This window comes from Pipra filicauda, unplaced genomic scaffold (assembly GCF_003945595.2).
Source record: "Pipra filicauda isolate LSUMZ 115617 unplaced genomic scaffold, ASM394559v2 scaffold1_size10287979_pilon, whole genome shotgun sequence".
Classification (NCBI taxonomy): Eukaryota; Metazoa; Chordata; class Aves; order Passeriformes; family Pipridae; genus Pipra; species Pipra filicauda.
In genome coordinates, this window is record NW_024104310.1 from 8,048,178 (window position 1) to 8,061,807 (window position 13,630).

Here is a 13,630-nt window from a genome sequence, read left to right on the forward strand (position 1 = left end):
CTGAGGAAGAACCAGAGCATCTAAACAATTAAGTAGCTGTGAGTCATCTTTGTGCTACAAGTGTTGATAAACACAACAAAAGGAGGGTCAACCAGGTTGAGGAATCAACTGGTATTTTGAGGAAACATAATTTGTAGGGTATTCTACCAAACACTGATAACCACAATGAAAAGCAACAAGAGCCCTGAGATTTGTTTCCTCTGCTTTTCCAAGCAGGAAGGCAATCAGTGACTCTGAATGCCTTGCACTTCGTTGTACAGGCTGCAGCATGATGGGGGTCAGTCTCTTCTCCCAAAAAACAGGCAAAAGAGAAACCAGCCCCAAGTTGTGCCAGGGAAGGTTTTGATTGGATATTAGGAAAAATTTCTTCACAGAAAGGGTTGTCAAGCATTGGCACAGCTTGCCCAGAGAAGCAGTTGAGTCACCATCCCTGGAGGTATTTAAAAGCTGAATAGATGTGGCACTGAAGGACATGGTTTAGTGGTGGGTTTGGCAGTGGTGGGTTAACAGCTGGACTCGATCTCAGAGGTCTTTTCCAAACTAAACAATTCCATGAGTGTAGTGTGGAGCTCTGCCTTTGATCCATTGAAACATCTTTACTACCAAGTGTTTCCAGATAATTCAAGATCAGATCACTTGAGGCATCATCTGAATTTGAAGACTTTCAGAAGACTTTTAGAAGAAGGTTTAGAATTACCCCAGGTCAAACATTTGACTTTTCCTCGATTTCACATGGAACAATTAGATTTAACTACAGAAGGTTATTTAAACAAGGACCTTGAAAATCTGGATTTCTTCAGAGCTCCCTCATGCACGTTTCACCACCTGCACAAGGCCATCTTTTTCCACCAGGAGAACAACTCCAGAAGGCCCGTTGTGGAAAGTTTACAAAAAAGCTTATCTGGGCTGGCAGAGGAAAACATTTACAGATGTGATTTCATAACAGGTCTGACAGAAGAAAAGTCTGCTTGGCCACAAAGAGCCTACTCCACCCTGCCCCAAACATCCCATGCTCCTGCCCCATTCCCTCTGTCAGGGCTGCACTTGCAGAGCTGACCAGCTGAAGGATACAAAAAATTTCCCTTCTGGTTGCTTTACCTTTCAAGGAAAATTCCCTGAGCTGGTTGCCAGGCTTTCATCATGCCGGTGCACCTGGGTAGGGACAGGAAGGTCCAACCTCCAGCCACTGCAGAATTAGCTCAACTTGGGCCAGGGGATACCCCACACTACACAGTTCATTTGCATCTGCCTTAATTACATGGCAATTAAACAAGAAAGTGGCTGGGATGTTTCTGAGAAAAGCTACACCTGAAAGCCTGTTTCAGTACTTTGTTCAAAAACTGCCTCAGTTTACTTTCTTGTTAAAAGTTCAATACAAACAACTTTCCCCCCCCAAAAAAAACCCAATTCGGCATCCACTGTACTTCATATTTCTCAAAAAGGAAATACAACCTGTAATGGTCCATATTCATATGTCTTTGGTAAACTTAATAACCTGAGATCTTGCTAAAAGGTCTGCTAGGCAACATACAACATGGATTTTCTCCACATTCTTCCCTTTTCCTCCCATCCCATATACCCTCATTAACGGAGCATCTGTCATCAGTGTGCAAGAACCATACTGGAATGCAAATGTCCTGAGAGAAATTTTAAGCAACAACCATCCCCCAAACTCAGGAAGCACATTTTCATTTCTCACATTATCAAATTCACAACAAATCCGCCGTTCACTTCAAATGCAGACCTTTGGAAAACAAAAGGGAACCTCTCAGATCCTAAAGGAGACAAATTCACGGCTGACAAGGGCTGCTTCGTGGTTTTACGCACCCTGCTTCATGTCTGCAGCTTCTGATCTGGGATAAATCGACATGACACCAACCAATTTTGAGTCATGCAGGATTCGCAGAGCTCGAGTGCATTATGAACATCCCACAGAGAAGCTGTTTTGGTTTTGGACTGAATACACAATTAAGTAGAGCGGTTCTTAAAATACGCCCTTGAATGTCACCTTCAGGAGAGCTACAGGAAGTTAATCATAATGGGCATTTATCACTTTTTAGCCTGCTCTTCTAATCCCGAGTGCCTGGTCATGCTGAGTTTCCGCAGCGGTGTGCCTGCAGAGGAGGTTGGCTGAGCCAGAACCTACACTTAAGGCAGTGTAGTAGCTCTAAAGGAAGAGCTTCAACTTTATATAGCTTATAAATTACAGGATCTATATTTCATTTGGTTTTCCCTGTTGATGTTAACTCCCAAAGCTGAGTAATCAAATACCAAACCGCCCAAATATACAAGCAAAACATACGAGTGTTGCCACTGAGAGATCAGAGTAGGCAACTTAAGAGTTAATCCTGGAGCAGTGTCCTCAAATAACCCTACGGTGGCTTGATATTACAGCTGAACATGCTGCCTCTAGTGCTTCCAGCTACTGCTATCAAACGCTCTGTAGCAACTTTCCCTGCTGTAGCCACTATCGCAGCCACTAGCACCGAAATGCAATTAAAGCTGGCATTTCCAGCCTCAGCCCAGTCCCCTGGGAGCTGCAACCTTTCCTCCTTGCAGCATTGCCACACCCTGGCAGAGCCAAAGCGGCCCTAACGAGGGAAGGGCTGCGGAAATCATCCTGGCACTCATTAGGGACTCGGCAAAATTCTATCCTCAGGTACCAGCTGGCTCCTGAGCCCTCAATTTTCCTGTTAAATCTCAGGCCTGCCAATGCTGTGGACACAACCACTCGTGCAAACCAATTGTGTAAATTACAGCACCACGGCGGTAAATCCGCAGTTCCCCCTCTGTTGACATTTACACGGGCAATTTATCGCCTGCTAAAATTACCACTTCCCCCCCTCCAATACCAAAGGGATCCCTCCCTCCTCAGGGCGGAACGCTGCTGTGAGAACAGATGCCATCTTTCAGGCACCGAAAGCAGAGACTCAACTCCATTTTACATTACAAACCTCCTGATATGCAAATAACTCACGTTTTCAATGCCAATAACTATGTTTTGTCCCAACAATTATTTTTACTATTTACAGCTCCATATTAAAGGTGCTGCTTTTTCTGCCCTTCTTGCTTTCAGACAAGGAGGGAGAAGAGGCATTTTTTAGCTTAATGCAACTACCTGGGAGCCTTTCCATTCAAATCTAACCTTGACAGATCATTTTGTTCCATCGTGGGTTTTTTTTGATACCTGCATGCCGCAGTCACGGCCCGTGACTACATCTGCCTGCAGCATGGACTGCTCTCCACCTACACACAAAAAAAGGTGATTTATTTAGGTGGGGAAGAAAATAGGTAAGTCCCCTATTATTAACTGGGTTTCCCCCTCAGAGCTGTAAACTGCCCGGGAGAGCATTGTCAGACCACCAGTTCAAACGTTTACAATTCCGCGAGTACATCTGTAACACCAGCAGCACGAGCTGTATGAACAGCAAAAAGGAAATCAGGCTGAGATAGTGAGCTATGACTGAAGCTGCTAATCCAAACAACACCTCCCTGGTTATCTTAAATTCATCAGTTCAATATAGTACAAAGAGCCCCAGTAATAAAGTACTTTACAAGATGATCTAAGAAACCTCTTCTTTCATACAGCCGTTTGTGGTCTGAATTTGCATATTTGTTCTATAAACAGAAAAAGACCGAAACTGAGCACAAAGCATTTTCAACGACTCTACGCTGCTTTTTGGAGTGATTGTTACTCTGAAAAGATTTGGAAAATCTTGGTCTTGCTTGCTTTAGTTCCATGAAAATCCATTATTTCAAATTATATCTGGGATATATCAAAGTCAAGTTCCTCTGCTGTGAGACTATCAGATTTTGGGATGAAATCCATCTGATTTCTACTCAGAACCTTGCTGAGACAGGCACACTCGCATAATGGAATGAAACTTTCTTAGACCATTTTTAAGTCTGAGCAAAACCCAACGGAGACATTCTTGTGTGATTTTGTCTAGCATCAAGCCACGACCTGTATGTTACATCCACAGATCATCGGTCTTCCTCACCAAAAAACAAGTCCTGAAGCTCCTGGCAAATACTCTTGGTCTGCATCTCAGAAAGTATGACAGCCTGGGAATTCATAAGGCTTCCACTGTGATCTCTCCCATCAGCAAAGAATACGAGTTTCTCATATGAAAGGCTTGATGGTGGTGTTGAAAGATAGAGGGAGTGTATTCAAACAAGCAGGCTCCTGAATTTTCTATTCTGAGAACTATTATACCAGAATACCACTCCCAGCCTCTAGTTTACCTGACAACAGCACTGGGACAAGATTAAAATTTAATGTAAGTGGAAGGAACAAGGGCTTAGCACAGATCCAGGACAAGAGTCAGGCCTCGTTTCACACATCCCCATGGAGGATGTGCCCGTCCATCACCGAACACACTCGTAACCTGAGAGAGCCGCAGAATCCTCGAATCATCAACTGTAGGAACAGCTCACTGCCTGAAATATGTCATCAAAACCCAGCTACTTCTACACGTAACAGAGAGGCACAGGGAAAAAGCCTCACCATTTTCTGTTACCTTGTAACAACGTAGTTACAAGGGAAGAACCCCAACTTCACAGAGGTCCAACCTACAAAACTGCAAACATTTTACAGCTTGCCATGGTTAGCCTCCCTCACTTCAGGGTCAAGATTAATGTTAATAGCAAAACAATGCAGCTCCGTAATTATAAAAGGAAATTTAGAAAGCAGTTCCTTCTAGTACTTCAGATTCTGGAATTATTCCCCACCTTAATGAACGTTAGCTCTATACAACGTTGCATTTCCCCCAAAAGAAATGCTCTTCCTTCCTACCACCTAAAAATTTGTCCTAAAACAACATTAGATCCTCTCTTACCCAGGGTTCAAGTAATATTCCTGCCATCAAAATACAAATAAAAAGCTTCTCCTAAGCCAAACTAAGTCCCCATCCTCCTAGACTTTAGGAGGCATAATTGGGCAAGTAGAGGACTCAGCCTAAATCTCACAGTTTAACTTACTTGCTTTTCTACCAGCTTTACAAGATGGAAGTAAAACCCCAATGACTCATTTCTACTGCCTGAACTTTTACATAACTATTTGCCTAGAAATGTAATGCTCCCGTATTTAAGAGGAGTAACTTCGCCATTTTAAAGTGAGAAATTCCTACCTAAGATGTAACACAGAATTGTCAAGGACAATGGAAGGAAAATTCCAGTAAACCAGATTTTTCGCCCCCCTCCCCATTCTATGTTCATACAACTTGTAGATGTCTTAATAAAACTGGTCTTGTCCCATTAAGCCTAATTCTGTACTAGTGCCAGAACACTTTATTTGAAGATATTCAGCAGTAAGTTGTAATAGCTTTTTGCCCATCTTTTCCATGTGAGTACTATTGCTCACATCACCTGCCAGACTAAAAACACGATACTATTCCTCTGTGTTTCCTCAACTGATCACACACCCTACTACCATCTGATTTTTTGACTGCTGGTTGTCAATGTCAACACATGAAGGACCAAAGCTCAACAGTACACGCTGGCCCCCACCACAGACTGCCAAAGGACAGAATTTCAAGCATTCTCCCTTCTCACTTACACTGCCCACTGCTTGTTCCCACCAGGGCTCAAAGAAAAAGAGAAGAGAAAGCGTAACACACCTTCCAGTGAACAGACCACAACAAGTGATGTCACACAGACTGTGCAAACGGATCGATCTACTACTCACTGTTCTGCTTAAGGACTGGACAAACTCATCATTAAACAACCTGTTTCAAAGTCAGGCTGCAGTTATGCACAAAATCCAAGATAGAGCTCCACTTAGTTAGCCTGGTGTTTTAAATCTTTTTAAGAAGCCTTTTTATAAGGGTTCTTTCTGCCAAGTGCATAACACGAGACAGAAAACTGAGTTAGTCACTACCTAAATGTAAAAATCCCTTTCACAGCAGCACAGTATCTGTAGCATCTCTCATTTTTTCTCCCAGCCGAACATTATCTTCTACATTGATCTTAGGCTTTTAAGTTTGATTGATTAGGCTGGATGGCTGTACTACGGGCTTGTTTCAGCATTCGGGTTTCTCAAAGCAGAGGGGAACATCTGAAACCGTTCTCCATCAAAGACAGTGTACGCAGGAGGAAAAAGGATTACACGTATGGGACAAAAAACCCTATCAGCTACTATAGGCTGATGCTGGAGGGTTCCAGTGTGTTCCTCCGTGGATCATCCCGTGCTGGACTGTGCCAGCAGCGCCAGGCAGGAGCGGGACAGCCCCTGTGGGACAGCCCGGGCCGACACGGCCCTGCAGTGCTGCTGCTGCGGGACAAATACCTCCAAGGGGGGAAAAAACAGCCCAGAAACCGGCACCAGACCGACCTGGTTTTCCCTCGTCGTTTCAAAAATCACAGAATCACCATTCAGGTTGGGAAAGACCCCTGACATCACCGAGCCCAACCCGTGACCCAAGAGCACCGTGCCAACCAGACCAGGGCACTCAGTGCCACGTTCAACCTGTCCTGAAACACCTCCAGGGATGGCGACTCCACCGCCTCCCTGGGCAGGCCGTTCTGATGCCTAATCACCTTTCTGTGAAGAAATTCCTCCTAGTGTCGAACCTCAACCTCCCCTGGTTTAGCTTAAGGCCATGTCCTCTCGTCCTGTCAGTGTTTGCCTGGAGGAAGCGCCCGACCCTCACCTGGCTACACCCTCCTGTCAGGGGGTTGTAGAGAGCGATACGGTCTCTCCTGAGCCTCCTTTCCTCCAGACTAAACAAACCCAGCCCCCTCAGCCGCCCCGCACAGCACACGCGCTCCAGACCCTTCCCGGCTCTCCGGACTCGCTCCACGGGGAGCGCCGCACGGAGCCGCATCCCAGCATCCCTAACCCGGCGGGGCAGGAACCCCCACCCACCCCAGTTTTCCAGGCTCCCTTCGAGGGGCGGGGGGGGGGAGCGAAACTTCCTATTAAGGGCAGGCGGCCGCGGGCCCGCAGCTCTGCGGCGCCGCCATGGCGGGGCCCTCCCTCCTCCCTCCTTCCCTTCCCTCCCTCCCTTCCCGGCCGCGGCTGCGCGCTCGGCCCGGCGGGAAGCGCCGCTGCCTCCGCTGCACCTGCCGCCGCCGCCGCCGCGGGGGAGGAGGGCGATGCGATGCGATGCGGCCCCGCACCCGCCGCGACACCCCCGCCCCGCCGCGCTCACCCACGCTCCGGTAGCCCAGGATCGCGATCTTGCGGGACTTGGACGGCGGCATCTTCTCCCCCGCCCGGCCCCGAACCACATCAAGGGCGGCGGCTGCGGCTCTGGAGGAGGAGGAGGAGGCGGCAGGCGGCGGCGCAGTCGGCGGCGGGCAGGGGCTGCGGGGTCCCGGGGCGCGGCGCCAGCGACATGCGGCGGTGGCGGCGGGAGCGGCCGGAGCGCGCGGCGGACGCGCGGCGCTGGCAGCGGCGGCGCCCGCACCACGTGACCTCCTTCCACCAGCGCCGCCGCCGCGCGCCCGGCCCCGCGCACGCACCTGCGCGTCACGGGGAACGGCCGCGCGCGTCAGCGCGAGGCGGCACCGCCCGGGGCGCGCCCCCTCCGCGCCCGCCCATTGGTGGCTGTGGCGGCGGCGGCGCGCGCGGATTGGCCGGGGCGCGGTGACGGACGGGCGGGAGGGGAGGGGGGAAGGGAGGGGGCGGAGCCGGGCGGGCCAAGGGCGCGCGGGGACGCGGGGGGGGGAGAGGGGGGGAGCGCGTGAGGGCCCTGCGCGCGCGTGCGCGCGCGGCGCGAGGCGGTTGGTGCGTCCTGCGCGCGCCGCCCCGGGAGCGGCCCCAAACCCAAACCTGTGTCCGCCCTTATCCCCATCCCTGTGCCTGTCCCCGTTCCCATGCCTGTCCCCATCTCTGTCCCCATTACTATCTCCATCCCTACCGCTGTGCCTGTCCCAGTCCTCGTTCCCCTTCCCGTCCCTATCCCCATCCCTATCGCTGTCCCCATCCCTATCCCTACCTCTGTGCTTGTCCTCATCGTAGCCCCGTCCCCATCCCTATCCCCGTCCTTATTGCAATCCCGTCCCCATCCCAACCACATCCCCATCCCTATCCCTGTCCTAGTTCCCGTCCTCATCCCTATCCCCGTACCCGTCCCCTTCCCTATCCCTGTCCACATCCCCTTTCCCATTCCTGTCCCCGTCCCCATTCCCATCCTTGTCCTTGTCCCCGTCCCATCCCTATCCCTGTCCCTATCCCCGTCCCATCGCCGTCCCCATCGCTGACCCCGCCCCATTCCAATTCCTATCCCAATCCAGTCCCCATCCCTATCCTCAACTCTATCCCTGTCCCCATCCCCGTTCCCATTACCGTCCCCATCCCCGGCCCCGTCCTCATCTCCATCCCAGTCCCGTCCTCATCCCCGTGCCTGTCCCCATGCCGACCCCCTCCCCATCCTTGTCCCCGTCCCTATCCCCATCCTCATCCCTGTCCCCATCCTAGGGGGCTCCTCTCCCGGGAATGGGATCAGGCGCTGCTCCTCCGTGCGCTTCGTTTCCCGGAGCCCCGCGGGCTCCAAGGATGCCGCCCGTCCCAGGAAGGGTGGCTCCCCATCCCGGGATTTGGCGTTTGTTTAAAACCATTGCGGTGCCTCCACAAAGTGTTCCCTGTGCACGCAGAGAATTTTGGGGGAACCGTGTAATCCCAGCATAGATAAAGTGCTGGGAATGGCATATAAGGGAGGGGGGAGGAGGTGTTTGGGGGGTTGGGAGTGGTTAACTGTGAGATCCAAGCAGCGGGGAGTTTTCCACTTTGAAAAGAGGTGACTGTAGCACTTAATGGATGTAGAATTTACGGGAGAAGGACACAGTGAACGGTGAAGTTGTCTTTTCCTCCCTCTGCTTCTGATTTTGAACACTTTTGGTAAATATCCACCCTTTCCACATTTTCTTGAAAAATGAACAATAGTTAGAAGTAATTTTCTTTATGGGCAGCTTCTCCTTTTTGGGGTACAGTGGTACTTAACATGCAACTATGCCAGGGTACAGCTAAAACAGCCTAACAGCTGGATGACGTTCGGGGAGATGGATTGGCTTCTCCCTGATCCTAACCACCCATTCCCAGTACTAGTGTTCTCATCTAACCTGCTGAGAGGGCAGGGAACTAAAGCAAAAGAAAGCCATTTGTACACAAAAGTGACTTTCTTCTGAAGGATCAGACAGGCTTTTAGGAGATACCTACATTTTTTGGGATAGCCTAATTATACCCTTCATGTCCTGGATTATGGGGTTTTACAGGATAAGTGCTGGTAACCTGTGAGACAGCAGGGATAACAGCCTTCAGTGAATAGGGACATGATGGAAGGATAGTTATTTCATGAGAAAACATGGGGTTTATGTACTTTGTCAGTGATGTCTGCGGTGGATGTAACTCTGTGTGCTCCTTCTCCGTGTCCAGCCTCTCTGCAGTAGATTCCCACTTCATCACAGACCTAGAGCATCCCACCGTAGGGATTGCTGCAATCCCATGATATGGTGGGATTTGGTGGGCCAGCAGAAAAAGAGTAGCCTATGGAAATCCAGCTTTTGTGAACAGGGATACTGTTCAAAGCTCTCCAGGAGGTGCAGAGGGAAAGCCCTGCCTGATGTACATCACCACATCCCTTTTTGCTTTGTGTGTTTTAAAAGACAGAAGTGTTTATAAAGGACAAGAATTGCAGCAACCATAATCCTGCAGGACCATCCCTTGTGTAGCCCTGCAGCTGTGCCATCATCTTTGCACTCACTCCCTCTGGAATGTGGGTCCAAAATTTGGGCTATTTACTGAGCCAGAGGACTGAGAGAACTGAGATAAGAATTACATTCCAATAACATACATGGATTTGGAAAAATAGGTGAAGTTTGTAGTAGTTCCATCTCCTTACAGTTATTACTTGCCTGTAGTATTTGCATTTTCAGAATATACATTCATACCCCTCCATGCTGGTGAGCATCAGTATTTTTTTTTGTTTGTAAGAGTTTCTGGGTTTGCTCCTTCCATGACACCCCACTTCTTTGGATGAGGTCTCTCCTCTTACTCTCTTTTTCTTAGCCCATTCACCTTTTGGACCCTTGTCTATTTATCCATCTTGTTTCTGTTAACCTGCACCTGCTCCCTCTGTGTTCATTTGCGGGAGTTCACTACTGCAGGGTTTCCACTCCCCCTGCCTTTATTGGCTTTATTTCTTGCCTCAGATGGCAATGGAGTTGTCTCACCTTAGGATAACACCTTGCTTGTCAGCCTGTGCTGCAGCAGGAACACAGAACTCATCCTTTCTGGGCATGGGTTTGTTTTAAATTTGAAGACAACCTTTTAACTTTCTTTTCTTTCACTGTTTCTTTGCAAGGAACTGGCTAACAATCCTTACTCCATCAGAATCATGCAAATGCTTTGTTCTATCTTGACTGTGACACTCAAATACAGGCAGATATAGAGTTTTCAGGGAACTGGTTTGTTTTTCCATGCTCTAGGACTGGGTGACACTGCTGATGGCCTTTGGGAGCACTCTGGGACACAGCTACTCAAGCAGCAGCTTAAGCAAAGATGAGAGGATCTGGATCATAGTAAGGCTGTCGTTGCATTTCCCCTGCCCAGGTGAAGCTTAAACAATTCCTGGAGTGCTCTGGTGCAGAGGGAGAGTGCACCTGTGGCTGAGAATGTCTAATCCAGGTATTGTGCATTATTTGAACTCTTACTGTTTATATATTTAGGGCTGAGCAGCCTCACACACTAAGTGGCCCTTCGCTGAAATTCCCTCCCCCTATAACAATCCAAGTGTGATGTTCAGGCTCTGTTTTCCCAGTGCAGCATTCCATAGCATCAGGACCATTAGGGATTAGGTCTTTCACCTGTACATTCCCTGGTCCTGCTGTAGCCTCTTCATGCCTGTAGTGTTTGCAAGTTGTGTGAACTACAAAGGAGTTCAGAGAACTTTGGGACAAAGTGACATGTGCTGTGCACTGCCTGCACTCCAGGCCTTTACCAGATACTCCTTCAAATCAAACATAGCCTTTGGATCAGTTCAGATGATAAATGGCATTAATGTTGTTGTAAATGAGCCAACAATATGGTCAGTGAATGCAACACATCAGGTATGGCCACGGGTCTGAAAGAGGAGATACCACAAGGGAGAACTGCAAGAACCGTCTGCAGGAACAAGGTGTTGAGGGAGGCTGGAAAAAAGGAACATGACTTTCTTTTGTTTCCTATGTCTGCTGTTCCATGAGGGAGGAAAAACCACGATGAATTTCATGTAGCAAACTCAACAGTCAAGTATTTTTATGCTAATCCAGTACGTGCAAACCCACAAACACCCAGCTACTCATCTCCCAAATGCAGAACAGCTCTGACTTGTACCTTCAATTCCTGTAACAGCAATTATCAGCACAATTACCTGCTCTGTCCTTCAGCAAACCAGGACCTTCACGAGGAGGTTTTTTGAAGTGTGTCCAGTGTTTGCGCTGGGCGTGCTCCCACAGGCACAGCACAGCCCTTGCGGCCAGCAGAGGTTACAAAGTACATTCAGTCCAGCCTTACACTTTTTCCTGCCCCTCCTGCCTTTTCCATCACCATACTTTCCAATATTCAGATGGAAACACTGGCAAAATGTTAGTAGAAGCAAATTAAGGAACAAATTCAGTTCACAGGGGCTACTGACACTGATGCCGTACAAGTCCTGGTGTGCAGCTGGCAGGGACACGTTCCATACTTTCTGAAGGAATAAGTTTGATGTATGAGTACAGGTCACCTTTTCCCATTCACTTCAGCAGGAACAGGTCTGACTGCAAGCACCAGAAAACAAATGGGTACTAAGAAAGTGACTTTCAAAACCACATTTAAATTAAGACCTGAAGTGAAGAGCAAAGAGCAGTGTCTGCAGAACATTCTTTTTGCATAAATACATTATGTGGGTACAAGGGTAATATTAAATTATTCAGAATGGCATTTTCCTCTGGAAATTACCCTTAATAAGTGTTCAATATGGGTGAAAGTTCACAGATACTTTGGAAGTAAACTGGTTATTCTAAAGCTGACTGGAGAGCTCAGTGTGAGCAGTTACAGAGCCTGCCGTGAGACAGGATTAAACACACGTGGTTTCACTGCTGCTTGGACCAAAACTCCAACTTACCCTATGGTCCCTCTGAAAATGGCAAGGAGTGTTCTCAGTGTGCAGTCTTGGAACCACTTCAGTCAGATTCCTCCTGTCTGTCATGAGGACAAGAGCTCAGGCCTCGCAAAGAGAGGCTGGTTCTTTCTGTGTTACCCAAACGTTCCCAGCAGAACAGTATTCCTTAGAAAAAGGAGATGAATAGGCCTTGGATACACAATGATTGGAGTTCAGTTCAGTAAATAGCAAATATTGTCTGATCTTGGACCTTTTAACTGAAGCATTACAAAAGTAAAACAGGAAAATGTTTTCATCAGTCAAGTGATCAATGCCAACAAAGGGTCATTTTTCCTCAGTTATTTCAGAGCATCTCTAGATACTGAAAAATACTGAGGGCTGAAGTCTTCTAAGAAACATTTTCTTACACCTAAAGAGTTAAAAATATCCAGAGTAGGTAAAAACCCTTCCCAGACCAAGGAGCCCTTCAGAATAATTATCTTTCACAAACAGCTCTTGCTGGGCAAGGAAATGCGCAGGGAAGCACAGGAATCGATGATGTGTTTTACAGTTCTGCTGGTTAAAATAGAATCTATTTCTTCATCTGCCCTATTGAACAGGCTTTCAGGAGTCATGGGGGACAGTTCTGCCACCTCCATCTGCAGCATGGTCCTGTCTGTGGAAAGAAAGGGAGCACCTGGAGCTGTCGCAGTGGTCTCAGATCTATAGGTACTGCTTGCTGCCTGTCCAGAGGGAAAAATGTGCAAGAACTGGAGTTTAATGACATTTTATTAACTCTTTTCCATGGCTGGGGCCTCTCACAAGCCACGTGAAGAGTCCTGGACCGAAGCTTTAGTTGCGCTGTCCCTTTAATCTGGAAAATGCAGCAGCACTGCTGAGTCACCCCTCCTTTCTCTACCCTCATTTACTTACTCCTGCCCCTCCCTTATGCTGGAACAAGCATTTCTCTAGTTCTGTAGAAAACTGATCTGTATTAAAAACGACACGTTTTCTTTAGCTGTGTTTACTGCACCAGCACCGGCACTTGTGCCAGGACAAGCCGAGTGCCTTTTTGATGGCACCGCTGTTTGTTCGTGCTTGCGGGGCCCGCTGCGGTTCTGCTCCTCACAGATGCAGAGTTCAGCTCCGAATCCCAGAAGGAAAGGGTGGAAATTCTCCAAACACAGTTTTGTGTCACCGAGGAGGCTGATGTCCGTAATTTTGCTAGTCCTGTGTCCACAAGGTGCCAACAGCACTACTTGTAATAACGTTACAATAGGAAGTCTGTACATGTTTGTCTGAAAACTGCAAATTCATTCTGGCTTTCTGCTTACTGCTGCATGCAAAGCTGCCTGTGTGGAACAGGGCCAGAAGACTTTGTGCTACAAAATACATAAAAACAAGTACCTACCAGCTGTTCAACCCTTATCTTCAAAATACAGGGCTTGAATACAGGGCTGAAGAATATGCTCATGCGAATAAGTGATAGAGAGATCTCGCGATCCATTTAGGCAACTCCCTGCCATCCCAGCTCCCAGAGGATGCTGCAGTGCCTGTGCTGGGGCTGT

At 48.3% G+C, this 13,630-nt stretch overlaps 1 protein-coding gene across 1 annotated transcript in view; it reads right to left on the reverse strand.

The window, feature by feature from the left end:
• RHEB (Ras homolog, mTORC1 binding) overlaps positions 1-7,281 on the reverse strand; it is a 38,502-nt gene extending 31,221 nt beyond the window's left edge. Inside the window, exon 1 of the mRNA XM_027727822.2 lies at positions 7,152-7,281. Within this exon, the coding sequence (XP_027583623.1) occupies positions 7,152-7,203 (52 nt within the window). The 5' untranslated portion in view covers positions 7,204-7,281. The remainder of the gene's footprint in view (positions 1-7,151) is intronic.
• Between the last annotated feature and the right edge of the window lie 6,349 nt (positions 7,282-13,630).